This window comes from Pristiophorus japonicus, chromosome 2 (assembly GCF_044704955.1).
Source record: "Pristiophorus japonicus isolate sPriJap1 chromosome 2, sPriJap1.hap1, whole genome shotgun sequence".
NCBI classification, from domain to species: domain Eukaryota; kingdom Metazoa; phylum Chordata; class Chondrichthyes; family Pristiophoridae; genus Pristiophorus; species Pristiophorus japonicus.
In genome coordinates this window covers 102136889-102162867 of record NC_091978.1, presented here as the reverse complement: position 1 = coordinate 102162867, position 25979 = coordinate 102136889, and the positions used below count along the sequence as shown (strand labels likewise).

Here is a 25979-nt window from a genome sequence, read left to right as displayed (position 1 = left end):
GAGGGCATGTACTTGAGTTCCTTGTATGTACTCTGAGTGTAGATCCATGTTTGTCACGCATTCATTTTTTAATCAGGGAAGTAGAAGATTTATTTTTGGATTATCCAATGTCCTGTTGCTCAGTTTGACTTTGTACTAGTTGTCCCCAAGTGTAGGTTTCCATTTATGGTCATTTTGGCATTGTAGTGAATGACTGCATTTTTCAATCATAAGTCACTTTATCAAGATCTTGATTGTTTCTTAAGAATTCCGTGTACGCTTGGAGCTAATAGGTTTATTATTTTATTCATTCAGCTCTGCCTTTGACCATGCAAAATATGATGAATTTGTTCTTCTTATTTGACAGTTAATGTTATGATTTCTACTCAAGTGCAAGTTTGTTCTCTACTTTTAGTGGAAGGGAGTGAATGGGATGTACTCATTGCACACTTTCTAGGAGTTGACCACTGTGGACATAGATATGGGCCTCATCATCCAGCGATGGCAGAAAAGCTCAGCCAGATGGACAAGATGCTGAGGTATGCTTGATATCAGATCAGCAGTTAAAAATGTTTGAAGGCTATTGCAACGGCTTGTCTAGTAAATAGAGAACCATGTAGTACTGAACTATACAGACCAGCAATATCCCAATGCTAATTCTCAATCAATGATGTAGCCAATTTCAGCTAAGCAACTGTAATGGTGCTACTTGGGCTAGAGAGGGGAAATATTATACTAAGTTCCTACTCCTGATTGCGACGCAGTAGCCCTTGCTGGAAGTGTGTAATGGATGAGGATGGGCAGGTTGACTGTGATGGTGCCATGATTGAACAACCTGTGAAAACTTGCTGTCCAGATTCTCTCAGCAGGGCTGGGTCTGGGTTAGATCTATACCCCACTGTCGGACAGAGCTTTGTGAAATGGAGACACAAGACAATGAAGGGAGAAAAAAATTAAGAACGTGATAAAAGGTGCATAGGAAGGAGATTGTGGCATGTACTTTACAGATAATTCTGATAATTTATACCCTTAATTCCACACACAGTAAATTTATTGTCTTGGCTGGAGTGAAGCATCAAATTATTGGAAGGCATTTTTCACTGCTCTAGTGTATCTTCTGGCTACTAGTTTGAGTTGCAAAGGCAATGGAGTAAAGTTACCTGCTTACTCTCGACTGGACAATTAAAAACAAAAGACAATGGATTATCAAAATGCTGTTTGGGCAAATCAGATCCGTTCTTTCCATAATTTGTCCCACTGTAGACTAATTAGTAAAGCAATAACTGCAGGAAAAACTTCCAAGATAAAGATATATAATTACTCCCTGAATCCTGATGGAATTTGAGAATGTTAGTTGAACAGTATAACCCACATTGTTCACCTGCAACAGATAACACCTCACAGATACCATTTGACATGTACTTGTTTTTATAACTTTCATCGTTGTTCATAATTAGACATTTATCTAGCTTCTTTTGCAAGAAGTTAATGATCACAGAATTAAAAGAACAAACATACATTTATTTAGTGCCTTATTTCTTCAGGATTTCCCAAAGCGCTTTTGAAGTAGTCACTATTATATAGGCAGATGCGGCAACCAATTTGTACACACGGTCTCACAAAAAGTTAACTTGCTGGTATTTCTCTGCTGTCACTATATCAGCTGACAAAAGGTGCACTTAGTTAAGCAAAGTGGGTCCCTCTGATAATGTTTTTATCCTCAGTGGAACCTTCTACAGCAGTAATTGAAGCAGTAGGAATAAGTGAATTTAAATGTAAGTTTATGCTGGGATTTGAATCTTGGTCCCTAGTATGGCATTCAGTTTGAAATTTTTGTTTACATACTGAAGACGTGAAAGCAATCTGTAGGGCACGTAAAAAGAATCTGCAGTGACGTGAGGAATAAAAAAATCTGAAGCTTCCTGGTAATATTTCATTACAACTCTGAATGAAATAAGATGGATATTGGAATATATTTCAGAAATTGTTTCAGAACTGAAAGTGCCAAAATGCACTAGATAAAAATACTTAATCACAATTTAACATTTTAATGTTCGTTTTTGAAAAAGCTCAAATTAACCTAGATACTGAAATGCTATTTAAAAAAAACACAGGCATTTGGAAATTTGCAGGAAAACTAGGATTTGTGTGTGATCACAATTCCATACTGAAGCAAAAAATCTTTTTTTTCGTTACTATAATTATGGAAACAATAAACTCAGTGGTCCAAATTGCACTTTTTTTAATCTCTATTATTTTTTAAATTTCCCAGTCAGGAGAGTAAGTAGATAATTTACTCCCAGGTCTTTGCAAGTGATAGTATTTAGGTGAATAAATATATTGCAGAAGTAGAGATTCACTTTTTTTTTTAAACTGACAGTTGACAAACACTAAAATTAACTGAGGCTTACATTTTTGTAGGCAAATGCAGCAGTCATTTTGTATACAGCAAATTCCCACACACACAGCAATGAGTAGTTAAATCTGTTTTTGGAGGTGTTGGTTGAGGGATGAATGTTGGCCAGGGTGCAAGGAAAGGATTCGTTAGACTGACTTGAAGTATGTTAATGTCATATTACTATTGATTTGTCCTTGTAGTGTAATAATAACTTTTATACCTTTGTTAAATAGGGAAGGATGATTCTTAAACTGTAATATTTTAAAATAGTTGGCGCACTAAGATGGTGAACACTGAACTTTTGAACTGAGACTGATCCTTACAGCATCGGCAGATTTTAATATGACGTAACCACCTGCATAATGAGCGAAGTTTAATGGAGGCATGTCATTGCATACTATAGGAAAACATCTAGGTAAAATACTGCCTTTTTAATTAAAGTTTCTGTTGAAAGCGGGAATCAGCTGGTGCTGAATGGTGCAGAGTCAAGGACAGACTTGTAATTAAAAGTTTCACTTGGGGGAATAGCAATTTTATGTAATGGGAGCGTAATAAAGGAGTTATGCTGATCTTGTTAGCCCATCAGAAAAATATCTTCTTCGTAAGAAAATTAGCGTATTAACGGAAGAAATTGATACAATTAGTTTCTGCTTATATGGAGTTGTATTTTAACTTGTAGAATTATTTAGTGTTGAAATGTGAAAATTGTCTCATAGTTACTGGTAAGAGACAAGAAGCCTGACAAAGCAGAAAACAAGATGTTTACATTTTCATCCATGTCTATCAATAGAAGTATTGTAAAATTACTCAGATGTTGCCACTGTGCAGTTCAGAGATGTAAAGCGATACATGTGAACAAAACGTGATCAAGTCTGTGTAGCTTGCCATATATGGACATCTTGATAGAAACATAGAAAATAGGTGCAGGAGCAGGCCATTCAGCCCTTCTAGCCTGCACTGCCATTCAATGAGTTCATGGCTGAACATGAAACTTCAGTACCCCCTTCCTGCTTTCTCGCCATACCCCTTGATCCCCCGAGTAGTAAGGACTTCATCTAACTCCCTTTTGAATATATTTAGTGAATTGGCCTCAACTACTTTCTGTGGTAGAGAATTCCACAGGTTCACACTCTCGAGGTGAAGAAGTTTCTCCTCATCTCGGTCCTAAATGGCTTACCCCTTATCCTTAGACTGTGACCCCTGGTTCTGGACTTCCCCAACATTGGGAACATTCTTCCTGCATCTAACCTGTCTAAACCCGTCAGAATTTTAAACGTTTCTATGAGGTCCCCTCTCATTCTTCTGAACTCCAGTGAATACAAGCCCAATTGATCCAGTCTTTCTTGATAGGTCAGTCCCACCATCCCAGGAATCAGTCTGGTGAATCTTCGCTGCACTCCCTCAATAGCAAGAATGTCCTTCCTCAAGTTAGGAGACCAAAACTGTACACAATACTCCAGGTGTGGCCTCACCAAGGCCCTGTACAACTGTAGCAACACCTCCCTGCCCCTGTACTCAAATCCCCTCGCTATGAAGGCCAACATGCCATTTGCTTTCTTAACCGCCTGCTGTACCTGCATGCCAACCTTCAATGACTGATGTACCATGACACCCAGGTCTCGTTGCACCTTCCCTTTTCCTAATCTGTCACCATTCAGATAATAGTCTGTCTCTCTGTTTTTACCACCAAAGTGGATAACCTCACATTTATCCACATTATACTTCATCTGCCATGCATTTGCCCACTCACCTAACCTATCCAAGTCACTCTGCAGCCTCATAGCATCCTCCTCGCAGCTCACACTGCCACCCAACTTAGTGTCATCCGCAAATTTGGAGATACTACATTTAATCCCCTCGTCTAAATCATTAATGTACAATGTAAACAACTGGGGCCCCAGCACAGAACCTTGCGGTACCCCACTAGTCACTGCCTGCCATTCTGAAAAGTACCCATTTACTCCTACTCTTTGCTTCCTGTCTGACAACCAGTTCTCAATCCACGTCAGCACACTACCCCCAATCCCATGTGCTTTAACTTTGCACATTAATCTCTTGTGTGGGACCTTGTCGAAAGCCTTCTGAAAGTCCAAATATACCACATCAACTGGTTCTCCTTTGTCCACTTTACTGGAAACATCCTCAAAAAATTCCAGAAGATTTGTCAAGCATGATTTCCCTTTCACAAATCCATGCTGACTTGGACCTATCATGTCACCATTTTCCAAATGCGCTGCTATGACATCCTTAATAATTGATTCCATCATTTTACCCACTACTGAGGTCAGGCTGACCGGTCTATAATTCCCTGTTTTCTCTCTCCCTCCTTTTTTAAAAAGTGGGGTTACATTGGCTACCCTCCACTCGATAGGAACTGATCCAGAGTCAATGGAATGTTGGAAAATGACTGTCAATGCATCCGCTATTTCCAAGGCCACCTCCGTAAGTACTCTGGGATGCAGTCCATCAGGCCCTGGGGATTTATCGGCCTTCAATCCCATCAATTTCCCCAACACAATTTCCCGACTAATAAAGATTTCCCTCAGTTCCTCCTCCTTACTAGACCCTCTGACCCCTTTTATATCTGGAAGGTTGTTTGTGTCCTCCTCAGTGAATACCGAACCAAAGTACTTGTTCAATTGGTCTGCCATTTCTTTGTTCCCCGTCATGACCTCCCCTGATTCTGACTGCAGGGGACCTACGTTTGTCTTTACTAACCTTTTTCTCTTTACATACCTATAGAAACTTTTGCAATCCGCCTTAATGTTCCCTGCAAGCTTCTTCTCGTACTCCATTTTCCCTGCCCTAATCAAACCCTTTGTCCTCCTCTGCTGAGTTCTAAATTTCTCCCAGTCCCCGGGTTCGCTGCTTTTTCTGGCCAATTTGTATGCCACTTCCTTGGCTTTAATACTGTCCCTGATTTCCCTTGATAGCCACGGTTGAGCCACCTTCCCTTTTTTATTTTTACGCCAGACAGGAATGTACAATTGTTGTAATTCATCCATGCGGTCTCTAAATGTCTGCCATTGCCCATCCACAGTCAACCCCTTAAGTATCATTCGCCAATCTATCCTAGCCAATTCACGCCTCATACCTTCAAAGTTACCCTTCTTTAAGTTCTGGACCATGGTCTCTGAATTAACTGTTTCATTCTCCATCCTAATGCAGAATTCCACCATATTATGGTCACTCTTCCCCAAGGGGCCTCGCACAATGAGATTGCTAATTAATCCTCTCTCATTACACAACACCCAGTCTAAGATGGCCTCCCCCCTAGTTGGTTCCTCGACATATTGGTCTAGAAAACCATCCCTTATGCACTCCAGGAAATCCTCCTCCACTGTATTGCTTCCAGTTTGGCTAGCCCAATCTATGTGCATATTAAAGTCACCCATTATAACTGCTGCACCTTTATTGCATGCACCCCTAATTTCCTGTTTGATGTCCTCCCCAACATCACTACTTCTGTTTGGAGGTCTGTACACAACTCCCACTAACGTTTTTTGCCCTTTGGTGTTCTGCAGCTCTACCCATATAGATTCCACATCATCCAAGCTAATGTCTTTCCTAACTATTGCATTAATCTCCTCTTTAACCAGCAATGCTACCCCACCTCCTTTTCCTTTTATTCTATCCTTCCTTGATGAACTTGTAGCTCAGAAAGTTATAAAAATGGCAGACTGTAATGAGAATTTGGAGAATTCAGTCAACTTGAATGCTACGTTCTGATCTGGGACGTGTTTTGAGTCCTCAACCATCAGGTGTGGTTGTAAGCACTGGATATTGATTGTATGTTTAACACTTGCAAGTACTATACAGGGACAACTTCTGAAATTCAGAGTTTCGAAAACCGGAATGTTCCAAAAACCGGACATCGCGCAGATAGGAGGAGGAGGAGGAGGAGGAGTCATCTGAAATCTGGAAATATGTTTGACTTTTTTTTTTAACGTGACTTCATGCTCAAATTACTGTAAAAATGGAAGAAAATCAGTGGGCAAAATACTGGACCGTAAAATTTAATTTCATTTAAAAAAAAAGTTATTAATTGGAACATTAGAAAAAACTAAAGAAAACAATCAAAGGACCTGAAAAGAAATGTGTAGTCAAGCTAAATGATAATCCACAATTATATTCACAGTTCACGGTCACCACTTTTATGGGAAAGTAAGTCGAAGGGTTAATGAACTACAAAGGGCAAGCATGAACATGGGTATGAACAAAAAGATACTAAATAAATCATTTCCAAATGAGTGCAGTAAAAGCTGCCTCCTCCCCTGACCTGCGTGGTCTCGGCTGATGTAGTGTCTCTGGCAACGGCGTCAGGCGTCGAGTTCTGTTGATCCGTGCTGTGGCTACGCAGAGGCTTCTTGGGGAGTGGGGGGGATTCTTGGGGCTAGCTGTATGGGACCTCTCTCTTTCACACACGTCTTTAGCGATGGAATTCAACTGCTAGATTTTTTTTTTTAATCCAAAGTTGGCACCAACACCATCGCCCTCCATAACACCTGTGAGGATTCCTTGCTGGCCAGTCCTCTTATTCTGGACCTAGTGATCCTGACTAAGCTCTGCCAACGGATAATGTTCTGAACCAAATTGGATCCAGAATTCCAAACATTCCACAGTGTCCTCACGGTTCTCAGCTACCTCTGTAAGGCCCTGTTGGTGCCAGATGGAAGTCCTGTCATTAACTCGCTTTTCAGGCAAAGGACCACATTGAAAATATTATGAGAGCCTGCCTGGCCCTTCCTCCCCAGAGCCACATGCACCTGGAACTAGGGTTTCTGGATTCGGACGTCTGATGGTCTCTGAAATCCGGAAATACCCGAAACTCGGCACAGGGTTTGCCGGATTTCATCTCCGAAATCTGGGAAAACCCAAAATTCAGCCCAGAGGTTTCTGGATTCAAGACGTCGGATTTCTGTTCTGAAATCCGGAAAAACCGGAATGGCCTCAGTCCCGAGGTTTCTGGATTTCAGAAGTTGTAGCTGTATACTTAATAAATCTATGAACATTTGGCCTCAATGTTTCAAGAACTTTATTGATTTTGAGGTACAGAACGAACTAATCATAAATAAAGTGCACCCAGGAGAATGCTTTGCTTTTCCAGTAGTGCCATGGGACCGTTAACATTTACCTAAAGCACTGCAAAATGCCTCACATTAAAATCTCATCTTAGGATGCCACCTTTTGACAATGCAACATTCCCAAAGCAGTGCACTGTAGTGTAAGCCTAGGTTATGAGAAGTTTTAGAATGATGTTTAAACCCACAAATTTGTCTCGTGTGACATTGCTACAAACTGAGCTAAACTGACATAACATAATTAGTACAGTGTAGCAGGATACAAATTCAGGCCCATGATTCTTCACAATGAATTCCTGATTTTAAGAGCCCGATCAACCATTTTTTTTACGGAGGGATGATCAGTCATCGAGGGCTACTGTTGCACAGTTGTTTGTGTGACACCTACAATGAGAGGAGACAAAAATATAAAAGGAAGATAGAAATTGCATAGCGGTGATACATGACTGAAATTTTTAAGCACCATTGCTTTTAAACTGTCTAAAATGGCCTGGTCGGTGGTCTCGTGCAGCAAATAGTATGTCGTTGTGCTGCACGACAGTGGGATAGTGTTTGCTTTTGTGGTCTCAGTTCTTCACATTGTATTCCTGTTCTCATTTGGACTGTGTGATTGATGCAGAAAGGGAAACTGAGTCACTTTCCTGCATTGTGGGGGAGGGGTGAGAAATGAGATGTCAAGCCTTGTCTACTTTGTAATATCCGCAAAGTTATAATTATAAAGGAGTTGGAGCAGGTTACCTGCAGTGTTGGTGAGGGGATGTAGTAAATAACCTGTGGTAAACTGGCAAGTTTTGGATTACAGGATGCAAAATAACAGCATTGTAGTTTGTGCAAGTGGTTACGATGTCAAGATATGTTTAAAATCAAAGTCACATGATTTACACAAGACAAGTGCATCAGGGACCATAATTGTTTTGAGCTGATGAAACTCCTTTTTAAAAAAAAAAATTAAAATAAAAAATAAAAATATATATATATATAATTATTGTTTTCTTTATTTCTGTGTTTGAGTGCACAGCATGACAGTTCTCTATTTAGTTGCCTTTTTTACTTAAACAAATGTTTGTTTTCTTTGATAGGTCAGTGATTGGACAACTTCAGAATGACACCTTGCTGGTGGTCCTGGGGGATCATGGGATGACGGATATGGGAGATCATGGGGGTGACAGTGAAGGGGAAGTCAATGCAGCATTATTTATTTATAGCCCACTACCCCTGTTTGAGACAAAACCTGCTGAAGTAAGTCCTGCTCTGAAGAATGTATTATTCATCTTGCTGTTGTATTACCAAGAGATGTGGTTCTACTGCATGCTGAGCAATAGGAATGCAGCTAAAACCCATTGTCGTTTCTTAGATATGACATATAGGTGACTTCAGATTAACCCATACTTCAGAGATGGAGTATGATTATCTCCAACCTAAACCGAATGATCCCAATTGCTTTCCATTCACTCCACTTATTATGTATTCCTTATCCAGTGGTAATTTAAACTGCATTACATATATAGTACATCCTAACTTTTCCTGCAGTTTCAAATAGAAATGATGTAAAGCTTTTGTTTATAGCTTTTAATTTTTGTTCTTTTTAATGTTGGGTCCTTGTATAATTCCTTTTTTATATATGTTAAAAGTTTTGCATGTGGTTGCACTTCTTATCACAAATCTTGTATTGTGTTGTAATTATTTTCAGTACTCTTCAATGACAATGTAAAATGCTATGTAAACATTTACAATGAGAATTTGTATGTAAATATCTACAATAGGAATTCCATTGTGAACTGTTGCTTGTGGTGTTGCTATGGCAAAGTCACTCAGCTGTTTTGTTTTTTCTCCTTTTATAAATTTTGGCAATTTGACTAGGTTTTAAAGTTCATCTTTTGCATTTTTAAAATTTGTATTTTGGGCTGTTTCCGGTCCTCTTGGTCCAATTTTGGCTTCTTGCTTGTAAATTCTTGAATCTTACAAGGTATATTGCTTAAAAGGGTACCAAACAAATCTTTAACCCCTTCATCTTTACTCTTCATCCAAGACCATCTAGGGATTATTCAATGTCTAAGCTGTACCATGTATGAACCATCTTACATTAACTAGTCCAAATGACATTAATAGTTATGCAAATCAACCTCCAGTCCAGATTCATGGCAAGAATGAGTTACCCTCTTCTTGCCAAATCATCAAAGGTGTCAGACAATGAAATCCTGAATTAACATTTGCTTATTCGCATTTATGATGATGTAGATTAGCATTTTAATCAACATTGGAAGTATGCAAGATACTTGTGTAGATGTAATTAACTGATTGAATTAGTAAATCTAAGCAGTTCAAATGTATTGTAGTAACTTGGCATCAGCTGGGCTGTACTTATTACAAAATTAACAGTTGGTAAGTTTAAAGTTCGAAGGGTTGTATAACTGACAAGTTAATAATAACTAGTCTACCAGATATGTTTAAAATTCAATTGGTTCAGCTTATTGATTATAAACTTGTAGCCTTAACAATCTTTCCTTGATTTTATGCAACCCCATTATTCAGAGTTGGTGTAGTCGAGCTGACTCTCGCCTTCCTCTAGAATGTTGGAACAATAATTCTCTGACATCATCATAGTAAGAGCATAAAAAAAGAGGAGCAGGAGTCGGCCTTTGAGCCTGTTCCACCATTCAATAAGATCATGGCTGATGTTCTATCTCAACCCCACCTTCTCGCAATATCCCCATATCCCTTGGTTCCCTTTGTATCCAAAAATCTATTGATCTCTGTCTTGAATATACTCAACAACTGAGCATCCACAGCCCTCTTGGGTAGAGAATTCCAAAGTTTCACAACACTTTTGAGTGAAGAAATTTATCCTCACCTCAGTCCTAAATGGCCAACCTTTTATTCTGAGACTGAGAGTCCTAGTTCTGGACTCCCCAGGGAGGGGAAACATCCTCCCAGCATTTAACCTGTCAAGCTCCTTAAGAATTTTGTATGTTTCAATGAGATCACCTCTCATTCTTCTAAACTCTGGGGAATATTGTCCTAGTCTACTCAATCTCTCCTTAAAGGACAATCCTCCAATTCCAAGAATCAGTCGAGTGAACCTTCGTTGCACTTGCTCTAAGGAAAGTATTTCGCCACTCACCTCTTGCCGTTCCTTGTTGCTCCACCATCGAGACTTGTTTCCTCTTACTTGATGGCCCCACTTGGCCCATTACGTTTTCCTCTCACCCATTTGCCTCTACCTCTCCTCGTGTCCCGTTCTCTCCCCAGCCACCACCCCCGGTTCTCCATCATTATCACCCAACATACTCCAAGTTCCTTCACCGAGACAGGAATAAGGGGAAAGAGAAGTAGCAACACAAATGCAACAGACATGTAAGAGAAACACTCCTCTGACTCACCATGAGCAATGTCACAATCTCCCTCCCTTCCCACTACATTAAAAATACTTGGTCAAATTTGAGTAAGTTGCTGACTCAGCCCTGCCCACTTCAGGCTTTTCTGAGATTTTCCCCTGGCCTTGTTCAAAACATTTCAAAAAATGGACAGTTAAAGCTCCACTCTCCCGTCACTACTGTCTCATTTCTGCCTGACCTCACTCCAAAATTGATTGAAGCTGAAAGAGCAGAATGTTAAGCCAGCTCAGGTCTCAGTCCTAACTGACAGTGGTTTGCTCTTTTTAGTCCCATTCCAGTTGTGCATTCTTTTTTTAGTGTCGCTCCCAATGCTTGTGCGTTTAAATGCAGTTTTACTGTTTCCTTTTCAGTCCTACTCCCAAGTGCGTATTCTCCATAATAACGACACCATCCCCTTCTTTCCTGTTCAAACCTCATCCTACTATCCTCCACTGTATTCAGCACTTAGCACCACCAAATTCTCTGAAATCCCTAACTTTCCTTCTCAAACTTTTAAACATTTCCTGTCACTGAGCCTTTAATCACCCACTCACTGCCACATCCTTTTTCTCATTCACTAATGCTAAATCTGCACAGGTGCACTCTTTCCTGCCCTAATCTTTCACAATCCACAACCTACCCTCGCAATCATTGCATATCCAACTAAATCCATTTAGATTTGAATCGGTCGAGAACTGACAAATATAACATTTTCTGAGTGCGTTGATGTATAATCTAAAACATACAAATTATGTTCAACATTTTAAGTGCATTATATTAAAAATCTGAATATTTATATTTAAATGTATTTTCACAATTTATTTTAACATTTCCTGTTTTCCTTAACCTTTACATTTGCATAAAATCTTAATGCACAATTTTTATTTTTATTTCCAATTACTTTGCATTCATTTTATTACAATATATAGCAGCACAGCAGCATATTCTCCAATGTACAACATAATCCATCCATTCTTATTTAATATCATATTTGACCTGTGCACAACATTACATGAGATCTACTTTTTAATGTTTTTATATATAATAAAATATGCTCTATGTGCAGAATTTACAAACCTATGCGATCCTTGTATGCTGATACATTATGATCTGCCTGTATTCAGCCAAATGTCTTGCACTGTTTGTAGCTTTCCATGGAAATGAAAATTGCAGTTAGCAAGCAGCATATCCTCAAATGAATTCAACCGAATGCAAGCTTAACAGCAATATTTTTGTGCAAGGATTTATTGGTGAATTGTAAAGACTGCTAAACTTCTGGCATTGATTATTAGTTTCCAAATAACTATTGAAAAAGTTGGTCCAATATGATTGATTCTTCCATTAAGAGTTTGTGGTTTATGTTCTCACTCTATAGTGGAACAATCTAATGTAATGAAAGTAAAGAAATAGCTTGCATTTATCACCTATTAACAACAAAGTAAGCATTTTAATTTGAGGAAATTAATTAACTGAGTACTATTCAGAGTGAGCTGCAATTCAACATAGTTTAATAAATATAGTAAGTTTCTAATATGCACCTTTTTATTTAAATAATTCCGAAATAAAGATAGGCTATTTTAATTCCTATAATATGTACACATTGGGGAGATGTTCATGTAGTTATTCCATTAATTTTCTTTATTTCTGTTAATCCATAAAATCTCTGCAATTAGGACCCAGAAGTTGTGTCTCAGATAGATCTTGTACCAACCCTGGCTCTTCTACTTGGAATTCCAATTCCATATAGCAATATTGGCATGGTGATGGTGGACATGTTTACTTCTGAACCAAAGCTGGATAATAATCAGTATTTTCAACAGGCAAAAGCACTTCACATCAATGCCATACAGGTACAGTACAGTAAGATTTGCAGGGTGTCACTTTTTATTACATTTATATTTTCTTTTCTCGTGTTTTTACCTCTGCCCCAAATTCCACCCAGCTCAATTCTAGACCATATTGTATCAATCTGGAATCGACCGTTACGAGGCAAGTGTGACTTGGATGCCTCATTAAAATGTGTACAAAAGTCTTTCAGATCTCTCCTTTCCAGATACTTGTTTTCTACAGCAAATAGCCAATTTTTAGCTAGCATTTTTCTGTTAGTTTGGAAATTTGACTAAATAAGGAAACCGTTTCAAATTTCAGAAAAATGTTCAACCATGAAATGTGGTATGTTATAATTTTGCACTGACCTTGGTGAATCCTTGGTGTTGCACAGAATAGAATAGTCCAAATTATTCTGAATGGAGAAGAAGGAAGATTGGAGAGGCAGTTATCATAACTGCTTTTGTGCACCTTCTAGTGACTGCATAGATGACATTAGTTGGGGTTGGGTCTCCAAGCTTTTCATGTTTGTCAGTAAAGTACAAAACACAGGGATACTTAGGAAAGGATAAATATGTTTCATAATGTGGTAATGTGAGCCTTGTGTGCCAACTGTGAGGGGCACTTGATTTGTAACGGAGTGTGTTGTGAAAGATACATCCATATTAGAAACTGATTGTCTCTGCAGCTGATTGGATCAAACAAACTTTTCAGATAAAAGGGACGAAGCCTTCAGTTTTTAGTTATACTACTGAAAATGTTCTCGTTCTGGAAAATTTAAGCTTCTGCATTTGCTAGTAATGTTGCTGCATGTAAAATTATATGTATCATTTTGTACAATTTATTTCTCTATTTCATGCCAATCCTTTCCACAGGGATCTGTATATTGTTGTATAGAATGCATAGTGGGAAGATTGGAACTCTTTGGGCTGTGAGGACTATTATAATTCTCTGGTCAGGGTGAGGCAGAGGAATTTCCACCTTCCGCAGGATGAAGAAATGCTCCATAGGGAATTGTAATCCTTCAAAGTGAAGTGTTTAATCTGATAATTGGAAAATTGCGCATGTCACGCTGTTATTTAAGAATGGTGAGAGGGGGAAACCAGGGAATTACAGACCAGTTAGCCAAACATCTGTTGTCGGGAAAATGTTAGAGTCTGTAATTAAGAATAGGGCGACAGAAAACCTCGAATTTTCAGTTGATCAGAAAGAGCGAGCATGAATTTGTGAAAGATAGGTCATGCCTGACAAACCTGATTGAATTTTTTGAGTATGTGACTAAAGTAGTGGACAGGGGAAATTTTTATTTTTTATTTTTTATTCGATCATGGGATGTGGGAGTCGCTGGCCATCATTTATTGCCCATTCCAAATTACCCTTAAGAAGGTGGTGAGCCACCGCCTTGAACCGAGGCAGTCCATGTGGTGAAAGTACTCCCACAGTGCTGTTAGGGAGGGAGTTCCAGTATTTTGACCCAGCGACGATGAAGGAATGATATACTTCTAAGTCAGGATGTTGTGTGACTTGGAGCGGAATGTGGAAGTGGTGGTGTTCCCATGCGCCAGCTGCCCTTGTCCTTCTCGGTGGTAGAGGTCGCGAGTTTGGAAGATGCTGCCGAAGAAGCCTTGGCAAGTTGCTGCAATGCAACTTGTAGATGCTACACACTGCAGCCATGGTATGTCGGCGATGGAGGGAGTGAATGTTTTAAGGTGGTGGATGGGGTGCCAATCAAGTGGGCTGCTTTGTCCTGGATGGTGTCGAGTTTCTTGAGTGTTGCAGCTGCACTCATCCAGGCAAGTGGAGAGTATTCCATCACACTCCAGACTTGTGTCTTGTAGATGGTGGAAAGGCTTTGGGGAGTCAGCAGGTGAGACACTGTCTGCAGAATACCCAGCCTCTGACCTACTCTAGTTTCCATAGTATTTATGTGGCTGGTCCAGTTAAGTTTTTGGTTAGTGGTGACCCCCAGGATGTTGGTGAAGATTCAGCGATTAGTAATGCCGTTGAATGTCAAGGGGGCGGTGGATAGACTCTCTACGGATGTTATTTATATTGTCCTCCAGAAGGCATTTGATATTGTCCCACATCTATAAGAAACTAAGGTAGAAGCCCATGAATTGAGGACAAATTATTGACCTGGTTAGAAAATTGGCTGAGCAGCAGGAAACGGGCAGTAGGCAAAATGGGTAGATACTCAAATTGGCAGGATGTGACTAGTGGTGTCCCACAGGGATCTGTGTTGGAGCCTCACCTATTCACAGTATTTATTAACGACTTAGATGATGGTTGTTGGGGTAAAAAGAACACTTCTTCAAGGTGGATTCCCTGAAATAAAGATTCGACACCTGCCCATATAGCGACCACGGAATCACTCAGACGAAACCTTGGTTCAATATTCTGATCTTTATTCAAGTATATGCAGGGGAAGCGTTCCAAATGAACCTTCAATGATTGATGGTTTTGCACACAGTTACACAGTTTCCGAGATGTGCGACCCTCCTGCAAAAACTTCTATGACCACCGGTTGGTTTACAGCTGATTTACGAAGCTATATTCATTTGTTAACCCTTATCCGACTGGCTGCTGAGTGGTTTCGCAACCTCTCCATCTCCCAGAGCATGTGGGACCGATCTCAGCCTTTTGGAATGTGTTGTTTCCACAGTCTTAACCTTGCTCTGGCGTTTCCAACTTGGTCTGCAGTTTTTAAAGATAAACACACAAGCAAAGCTATTCCCTTTAACCTGATTCCATGCCATTCCCTTATTTGGGTCTTGAATATGTAAAGTTTTAATTTTATGTTATACGACCATTTTCTATTATTTATAAGTGAGTTTTACATACAATCTGTCAATAGGCGATATCTTACAATCCCTACCTTGAGGTGGAGGAACTCTTGACTCCTCACAACTTCCTAATACTGATGAGCCCTTTAATCGGAACCTCTTGCGTGTCAGAACAATTCACTACCTTCAGTATCGACTTTGGTGACCATCTGTCTGTCTACTTTACCCCCTTACAATGGTCCCGATAGTCATATATCCAAATTTGCTGATGGCAGAATGATACCTGGGTTCCAAGGGTTAAATTATGAGGCGAGATTACACAAATTAGGGTTCTTTGCTCTAGAATTTAGATGGTTAAGGGGTGATTTGATTGAAGTTTTCAAGATATTAAGGGGAACAGATAGGGTAGATAAAGAGAAGCTATTTCTGTTGGTTGGGGAGTCGAGGACTAGGGGGGCATAGTCTTAAAAATTAGAGCCAGACAGTTCAGGAGTGAAATTAGGAAACACTTCTACACACAGGGTCATAGGGCTAGACTTTCCTGAGAGCCTGGAAAAACTGCTAACGTTTGGTAAGTAACGCTAGCGAAAATTTACACTTTTATGTTAAAACTAAGTAAAACTAATCGCCCGGTGAGAAAATGGGCCTTACATCTTTATTCTCAGCGGTTAACGGGAAATTAAGTAAAACGGGCAGTTGTTAAAAAAATTTAGTCTGAGGCTGCGGTTGGGCCGAGGGAGGGGGGGGGAAAACTTTTAAAAATTTCACCCAAAAAAATTAAAAGGTCAAAAGTATTCCCAAGACACTTTTACGCCTAATCGCAGTTTTAAAATAAATGAATAAATAACCTTTAACTTGCCTTTCTTTGCAGAGTACTCACCACTGCCCTGTTTAAGCAGCTTTTACAGGGCGGTTCCCTCAGCGATCTGGACAGGCTTCGTTGAGGCCAAACTTAAGCCCTGGCTTGATTTTCTCGGCTGTGCACGTCGGTGGTTTAGTCCCGGTGGTCGTTTTCAGATTTGGGTGCTACCATTAAAAAAAATAATGGAGAAACTTTTGCCAGGCGGAAAAAGATCTGTACCACCGAGAAAATCGCTGAGAACCTGCCGAAAATGATAGGAAAGTCTAGCCCATAGAAGTTTGGAACTCTCTTCCGCAAACAACAATTGTTGCTAGATCAATTATTAATTTTAAATCTGAGATTGATAGATTTTTGTTAACTAAAGGTATTAAGGGATTGGGGCAAAGGTGGATGTATAGAGTTAGGTTGCAGAGCAGCCGTGATCTCATTGAATGGCGGAACAGGCTCGAAGGGTTAAATCGCCTACTTCTATTCCTATGTAATCCAGCAGAGATTCTAAATCACGGGAAGCTGTGGGCTTGAATCTTAACTTCCCCTCCCCCCGCCCGCTAAGTTCCTCACATGCTATGGTTCCAGGGTAACCTTCTGAAGCTTTACCCAAGTAGGCATCTTGTGCATGCCTGGATTCCATCCTCCTTTAATATCCAATAGCATATTTAACAGCACTCTTAACTGGTCACTGAATAACAATCAGGAATGGAAATCATGACTCTTTCTTTTTCTCTTTCCCAAGCCCCAGAGGTTGTTTGGCTAATTGCAATGTCTAACTGCCAAATCTATAGCTAAGTGATTGGAAGGCCCATTATTACTTGGACATTCAACAAAGAGCTGTATGTGTGGTAATGTCGGAATAGTTTTCTAGGAATTACATTTCCTTTTAAAATCAAAAGGTGACCTATAATTTAATGCTTTTTTTTTGTGTTTTTTGGGCAGTTTGTGAAAGTTAAATCCAACTATTCATGGCATATAATGCTGCGAAAGTACTGGAAAACTGCGGGATAGTTTTTTTTAAAAAACAAAGCTACATCACATTTGGTACTGTGGTATCTTTTTTTTTTACACCATCTTATTTTGTTTTATAGGTGAATCGATTTTTGGAATCCTACTCTTATGCTGCCAAGGATCTCCCCATGAAAAAGCTGAAATATCTGAAGGAATTGTTTTCCACTGCAATGGTTGAGTATAATGACCTGGTTACAAACTTGCACATTTCTGAAAAATTTGTTCCTGACCAAGATCATCACATAAGGTTTCAAAAGCTGTTAATCATGCTGCAGCGTTACTTGAGAGAGACCAAGGAAATGTGTCAAGAATCATGGGCACGATTCAACCCTGCACACATGCTGTGTGGTATTGTACTTCTAGCAGCAACCTGTGCACATTGTTTTTTGGTATCTGAAACTGCATCAACATTTGAATCTTTGTACAAAAGACTTCTTTTGTATCCAGTTATTTGGAGTCTGATTGCAGGATTAACAGTTAATATCTGGATGCTGATCTCTGGCATTATGGTGGAGCCTCTAATAATATGTTGCTGGATGGCTATTGGGTCACATGTGGGCTTCCATTGGAACTTCTGGAGATCTAAACGCAATAACGATCATGTTGCAAATAAACTGACAAAAAGCCCCAATGCTGCGACTCAGCAGAAGTGGAAAAGTTGGTTGAAGTTCTTTGTACCTTTGGGAATTCCCCTATTAAGGTGTGTTGCTATGTTTTCCAATAGCTTTGTAGTAACTGAAGGACAAGTAGTATCATTTCTTTTGAAATCTATTGTGACATTTACTGTCCTAAAACTAAAATGGGATGGAAAACTGACTAGTTATAGTTTAAATACAACGTTTGTGCCAGAGTTGCAAAAGAATCCTGGTTCAATTTCATACAAACGAGAATCTTTTTACTTAATTGGGTTCCTGGTGGTCTTCTTGCTGTGTGTTCTTTTCTCCAACAACTTTTATAACTGTCGTGAAGAACTTGCAAACTGTGAGCCCTCCTCTTTCCTGAAACCTTTGTCAACGTTAAATAATAGCCAGGAAAGGAACTTCCATTATATCCTATCAATATCATCACTTGCAGTTTTGGTCTACCTCATACGAAAATGGTTCCTTCATTATGGGAACCTCAACAGCTCACACTTGGTTGTGTTTTTTGTACGTTTGGGGTTCCCATTTATTGTATTTTGCTTATTCTGCTATTGGGCTGTGAGTGCTGTTCCAGAAGAAACCTCCATGAAACTTCGGGATCTGACAAAGAAGATTGCAGTGGTGGTCCCAGCCATTGTTTTTGGGCTGATAATAACAGGCTTCCTTATCGTCCTATGGAATCCGATCACAGTGTTCATAAAAGACAGCGGGCAGTCTGATGAAACTTGCGTCCCTTCCTACAAAGGCTCTCCTGGAATGGAAGTTGACTCTCTACATGTAATCCCACTGATATACCGTAAAATGCAGCAATCAATGAAAATACATTTTAGTGGCAACCAGGCTGAGGCTCGGACGGTGGCTGCTTATGGCTTGGGAACTGTGTATTCTGCTGCACTTCTCACTGTCCTTGCTCTTTTGACATTGTTACTTATTATGCTACATAATGAGAGAATGTCGCTGGCTTTCCTGCTGCTATTTTTGGAGGGATTTTCTTTCCTCGAGATACATGGGACAGCAAGGAATCTTTCATTACAGTCCGATAACACTGGTACGTAGTTGGTCCGACCGATGTCATTAAACACATTTGTTGAGTAAGTAACAACACTTTACAGGGTTTATAAATAACTTTTTATTGTATTAGTCCATTATAACTTCCTTCACTGTCAAATTTAGATTTTATATTAGAACAGAATTCCTTCAAAACTGAGAACCTGTATGTGTATTTTATATCTCTTCTATTGTATACATGTGCTCAAGCATCAAAAATTCCACCTGTCCCAAAGAGGTCCCACAGCTCTTAAGTGTATCACGGTGCAAGATGATCAAGATGCTTTACTTTGGGAAAGATGTGAAATCCATGGAGAGGTGCAGAAGAGATTCATTAAGAGAAAACCAGGGATAAGAGACTTTAGCTGTAGGTAGAGACTAGAGAAACTTGGAAAATATCTTCACTGGTCAGTAATTTGTTATCTAGAAAGCAAAAATTTATCACCACCAATAGGAGATTTTTTATGCAAATGCTTGTTGGAACATGGCATGCCCTAACAAACAGTGGTTGAAGCAGAATTTATAATGTTTTTAGAAGGCAAGTGGATAAATATTTGAAATCAGAAAAATGTAAATGGTATGGAATTAAGTGTTTAGCTCTTTCAAAGAGCTGGCACAAAAATGGGGTGAATGGCTTCCTGCTGTGAAGTTCTGATTCTATGAAAATGTTGTGTTTTTAAGTCTTCCCAATTTTCTCTCGTTCTCCTCTGGAGATACCGACTTCATTCCCTAAGCCCCTCTACCTCCCTGTCCTGCAAAATCATCCTTAAAACCCACCATTTGAACAAGTTTTTGGTCACCCCTCTTAATAATACCTTTCATTTTTGACTAGGCATCCAATTTTTCCTTTACACCTCTGTGAAGCACCATGGGACAATTTTCTTTGTTTAAAAGGCACTATATATTTGCAAGTTTGGTTGTTGACTCATGCATTTCTCCCAGCACTGGTCCCTCTTGTGTACTCACATGAGTAGCTAGGCTTTCAACCATGGAATGCCATACCTCAGTCACTAACAAAATAACTAACATTGAAACATGTAACAAGGAGGTCCAAATTTGAACCCCAGTCTTAACATTCTCACTTGAATGTTCTTGGGAGAATGAGTTTGCCAATATCTTGATATGTAATCTGGAGAAAGATGGATTACATGTTGGAGTTTGTTGAATGCCTCCTCCACAAGCACTGTGCTACCTGTGGCTAGTGTTTATAATCATTTGTTATTGGGAATTTTGAACAAATACACTCGATTTGTATATTATGTTTAAAATGTTATGATCCAAACCCAAGTCTTAAATTGTTCATAAAAGTCTACTTAATGGGCCTGAAATTTGGGTCGGAAACTTCCTTTGGACGAACGCCTCTGACCAGAGAATTTTTAACGAAATTATCTGGTGGTCCCGGGGGCGCCTGCGATTGCGATGGGAGGCTTTCTCTTCCTACGCTTCGGAGTACGCTCCCGTCCTCCAGGTTCGCATGAAGAAGGTGGAGTCACATGTGACTGGACAACCAATATCCGTATCTCCGAGTTCTTACTGCTGTCAATGAGAAAAAAAAACACATTAAACACAACATAAAAAAATTAAAAACCTCACTTAATTAAAATGAAAGTTAAATATTTTAGGAAAAACAAGTATTTTTTTGGATTTAAAAAAATGTTTTAATAGGTTTAAAATAAACTTACCTTAGTGGACAGAGTTTTTAACAATGTGTATTTAAATTTTATTTTTATATGTTTTGAAACTTTCGCGCTGGTAAATGTAGGGTATGCGCCTGCTTTTATCAGGCGCAAGAGTTTTAAGGACATTCGCTGGGCAAATAGCCCAGTCTCGCCTGTGCGAATGTCCTGGCTGCCGGGATGCGGAGGATCCGTCAAGTCAAAACTTGACAGATCGGAAAAACTGGTTTTCGGCACATGCGAATCAATAACCGGCTTTTGCGGGGCCTCGCTGGGTCCGTACGTATTCTGTATGGACCCAGCGAGGCCGGAATTTTAGCCCCAATATAAATGTCGCCTACTGGTTATGGTACGAGACTAGTAATCTAGAGGTCATAGGTCCAAATTCCTACTGTGTTAAACTGTGAAATTGAATTCAATCTGGTCATTTGGGGGTGAGCACCAGTAAGAAAAATGACCATGAAAGCTGCCAGGTTGTTGTAAAAACCCAACTGGTTCACTAATGTCCTTCATGGAAGGAATCTAGTACCTCTACCAGCTCTGGCCTCGATACAGCTCCAGTTCCACATTTCATGGATGACTCCTAATACCCTCAGGGCAAGTAGGGACAATAAATATTATGCTGTCAGAGTGCTTTGAGACATCCTGAGGTTATGAAAGGCACTATATAAATGCAAGTCTTCTACCATATCCAAAGAACAAAATACCTATTAATTTTAATTATAATCGTCTTGAACCCCAACTGTCCCATCCTACACTCTCACCAACCTTCCTACCCAGCGCATCCACTGGGGGCTAATCTTGCCAATCTCTTCCCTGTCTGACTCACCCCTCCCACGCTGACCCTGTGGAAGCTGGCAGTGGGTCAACCTTCACCGACCCTCTGCATCTCCCTCCAGAATATCCGTTCACTTGCGAACAAGGCCCTTGCCATCCAGGAGCTTAACGTGGAGGATTGCATCGACATCATTGACCTGACGGAAACTTGGTTGAGGAGTGATGACACCTTACCCTTAAATGAAGCCACCACGCCTGGCTATACCTTCCACCATTTGCCACACTCAGACCGCTGTGGTGGTGTGGCTCTCGTCACCAAATCACACCTTGGTCTGTCATCCTACTCTTCCGGCACTTTCTCCTCCTTTGAGCATCTCGCCTCTTAATTTCAAATTCTTGTGCTCTACCGCCCACCCAAGTACCATTAAATTTTTTAGCACTGAGATATCTTCAATGCTTTCCTCCCTCAGCCTTTACACCGAGCGACTTCTCGTCCTCTTGATTTCAACTTCCATCTCAATTCATCATGCTCTCTCTCTCTCCTCTAAGGTCACTAGCCTCCTATCCTCCTTTAATCGCTCCTTCCATGTAAACTCCCCAACCCATATTCACAGTCACCTCTCGTGGCCTTGTTACTCGTTTCAGTCTTATCTATCTAATCATAGCCAGAGAATCACCTGCAATGGCTTCTCTTCCCACTCTCGCATCGTTATCTATTTCTCATCTACATGCTGCCCCTTGGCGGCATCATTCAAAAACACAGCGTCAGTTTCCGCATTTATGTTGATGACGCTCCGCTCTACCTCACCTCCACTTCTCTCAACCCCTCCACGGACTCTGAATTGTCAGACTGCTTGTCCGACATCCGGTACTGGATGAGCAGAAATTTTCTCCGTTTAAATATTGGGAAGACCGAAGCCATTGTTTTTGGTCCCCACCGCAAACTCTGTTCCCTAGCCACTGACACTATCCCTCTCCCTAACATTTATCTGAGGCTGAACCACACTGTTCGCAACCTTGATGTCATATTTGACCCTGAAATGAGCTTCCGATTACATAACTGCGGCATAACTAAGACTGCCGATTTCCACATCCTAACATCGCCCATCTCCGCCCTTGCCTCAGCTCATCTGCTGCTGAAACCCTCATCCATGCCTTTGTTACCTCTAGACTTGACTATTCTAATGTACTCCTGGCTGGCCTCTCACATTCTACCCTACGTAAACTTGAGGTCATCCAAAACTCTGCTGCCCATGTCCTAACTCCCGTTCACCCATCATCCCTGTGATCACTGACCTACATTGGCTCCTGGTTAAGCAACGCCTCAATTTCAAAATTCTCATCCTTGTTTTCAAATCTCTCCATGGCCTCGCCCCTCCCTAATTCTAATTTCCTCTAGTCCCACAAACCCCCAAGATATCTGCGCTTCTCTAACTCTGCCCTCTTGAGCATCCCTGATTATATTCGCTTAACCATTGGTGGCCGTGTCTTATGTTGCCTAGGCCCTAAGTTCTGGAATTCCCTGCCTAAGCCTCTGCCTCTCTACCTCTCTTTCCTCCTTTAAGATGTTCCTCAAAACTTACCTCTTTAACCAAGCTTTTGGCCATCTGCTCTAATTTCTCCTTTTGTAGCTCGGTGTCAAATGTTTTGTCTTATAATACTCCTGTGAAACACCGTGGGACATTTTACTATGTTAAAGGTGCTATATAAATACGAGTTATTGTTGTTGAATTGTTTCAGTAGTAGATCCTCCAAATAGTTAGGTGACTTGGCTTTTCTTAGACAAATGTAATGTTATGAGAGTGGGTACATTGCATCCATAAACTTGTGATTAAATATAGTGAAAATTCACTTGAATTATAGTGAATTCAACTCTGCCTATGTCACTTAAAAAAAAATGTTGGTATTTAAACTGGTTTCAGCAGGTGGTTGAGAAATTGCTTTTCAAGCTAATCATTAGTTGCTACTTGATTTCCACAGGTAATCTCACCAATGTTTGGTACTGATTTTATATTATTTTTTTGAAGGCTATTTCTCTGTCCCTTGGTATGCAGTTACAGCCTGGGCCTTTTTAGCTACACAGTTCTTTTATGCCACTGGGCATCAGCCAACATTCCCAGCTATCCAATGGAATGCAGCTTTTGTTGGGTTCATTGATGGACATAGCACCAATATACTGCCAGCACTATTGGTGGGAATGAACACCTTTGCTTCTCATATTCTGTTTGCAGGTAATTATTTTATTGCTGTAAAAACATCCATTATATTCAACAGTGGGTTTTTTAAATGAATATCAGCGAAAAATACTGTGGCATGAAATATGAGAGCTGCTATTATAGTCACAGACTACTTGGGTTGTTGTGGGTGCCTTTAAAAATGTATTTTAATTTCCTGACTTATTTCAAACAAATCTGCTGGAGCAAATTTGCAAATAATCTCCATGAGATTTTAAATAATAACTACATGCCTTGTTTAAGAAAAATGACTGACTTTTCAAGAAATGATTGAACATGTTGTAAATTTAAAGGTAATTGTCATACTTTATTGTGAACTTCAGTATTTAAAAAATTTTTCCTATTCTGCCATTTCTAAAGATGTTAACTGCTTGTTCGGGTACTATTTTATCAACTCCAGTTATCTGTAGTTTTTATGCAGAGAGCTATTGGAGCATGGAATGCTTTACCACAAGGAATAGTTGAGGGAAAAATGGATAAGCATTTGAAGCAGAGGAAGATACAAGGCTATGGGAAGAGAGCAGGGCAGTGGGATTAGTTCAGGATTGTTCTTGCAAAGAGCCAGCACAGACACAATGAGCTGACTGACCTCATCTTGTGCGACAAGCTTCTATGCTTCTAACCGTAATTCTTCTGAGACACAAGACAATGTTGGTGAGCTCTTGCACTACTGGGTGCATTACAGTTGAACCTGACCCTGTTCTTCCCAGCAGTGATTTCTGGATAGTGACTAGGAGTAGGAATTCTGGTAGCATTTCTGCTCCCTATTAGAGGGCGCTGAGGCTAGTGTCTGCTCTTCTCCCTCCCCTCGTCAGCCTAGCTGAGATCAACTAACTTAGTACACATCAAATCAAATTTGGGACCTTCCTTGTCTGTACAGCTCATCTACTTACTGCTTTAACCAGCAAAGCAATTGGCGTTTTGAACTTATAATTTTACATTACTCTGAATAATGAGGACCGAGAGCTGGAGAGGGAAAAGCTGGTGGGCCACCATTCCAATACTTCTTGTCCCATATCTGCCAACAGTGTAAAGGAGTAGCTGAGAGCTGAGTTCATGCACTATAAAGAAACATGCTGCAGCTTATCCTGTGTTTCCCACTTTTCTTTTATACTGTGTGCTGCCTATTCTCTTCCCCCCGCCCCCCACTTTGTTGATCTATTTGTCTTCCTGTATTAATTTCAGTCAGAGTGGGCTTTGCTGTAGACATACTCCACAGATTCTGTGTTGGTGATCATAGTCAGCTTTATGAAAACTGCCTTGGTACGAAGGTGAGAGGCTCTGTGCTTCTACTTCTCCAAGGTATGCTTATTTGCTGCAGAGAGGCAGCCCACCATAAACGATTGGCTGAGAAATGATACTATTTTTCAGATTTGTAGCTTGTACATTCAAGTGTCACATTGCTCTGAAACTTGAATGTGCGATCGCAAATATAGTAATAGGAATACTGGCTACCAGTTAAACTAAGTTGTATCCATTTTTAACTGGTTCACCACTAATGAAACATCTAGGTTTAAATTGCCGCAACTTAATCACATTTGGCCAGGCTGTCTAGCAAACAGTGTCAATAATGGTTTCACCAATACAGTACATCAAAAATATTTAAGTTGTTTATAAACATGAACAGAACTGAGATTAAATTATTATTTTAAATTCCCAATATTTTTTATCTTTTGTAATACAATTTAAAATAAGTAAAGTTTGTTCATTGTACAATTATCCAGTGAGAACATTCAAGGTGTTGTAGTAGCAGGCATCTAATAGTGTCTGCCATTAGTCAGACTTGCATTTGTATGTTTAGGTTTTTAAATTTTTTAGGTGGCAAGCTGCTGAAGAGGCGAGCTGATAATGTCGCAGTGAGGGGAACAGGGCATCTGGGACTTGAGTAAACAGGGCAACCAACTGTTTATCTCCTTAACCAATCAGATTGAAGGATTGTGAAATAAATAGTGCAAGAACTGAGGAGGAAGTGTAAATTAGAGTGAGTCAGTGTCAAATAGATACAGAAAGAGAAATAGAGAGGGAAAGAAAGATTGGATTCAGAGTAAAAAGAGACAAAAGGAAAAATGTTTTTTTTTAAAACCATTTTTTTACAAATTTAAAATCTGTTAATATCAGAACGAATGAGATTCCACACTTGTACTAGTTAATTTTCAGTGCCAAGAGGAGTTGATTGGCAGTAATTAACACTTAACACGTTGTTAAAAGGGTTCTCGCACTTGAAATGACGAGACATAACTTTGTGGTGAGTTTAGTTTGTATCTACCATGCAAATATAGCAACTTCAGGACACTCAAT

The 25979-nt window shown here is 39.9% G+C and overlaps 1 protein-coding gene across 5 annotated transcripts in view; it reads left to right on the top strand.

The window, feature by feature from the left end:
- Nucleotides 1-25979, top strand: part of pigo (phosphatidylinositol glycan anchor biosynthesis, class O) — a 52528-nt gene that overhangs the window by 5886 nt on the left and 20663 nt on the right. For 4 of the 5 annotated variants that reach the window (XM_070868432.1, XM_070868436.1, XM_070868438.1 and 1 more), the window contains exons 4-8: nt 395-518; nt 8538-8697; nt 12506-12682; nt 17387-18995; nt 23475-23678. In XM_070868432.1, coding sequence (XP_070724533.1) covers nt 395-518; nt 8538-8697; nt 12506-12682; nt 17387-18995; nt 23475-23678 — 2274 coding nt within the window. The remainder of the gene's footprint in view (nt 1-394; nt 519-8537; nt 8698-12505; nt 12683-17386; nt 18996-23474; nt 23679-25979) is intronic. The other variant, XM_070868437.1, reaches the window with a different exon arrangement.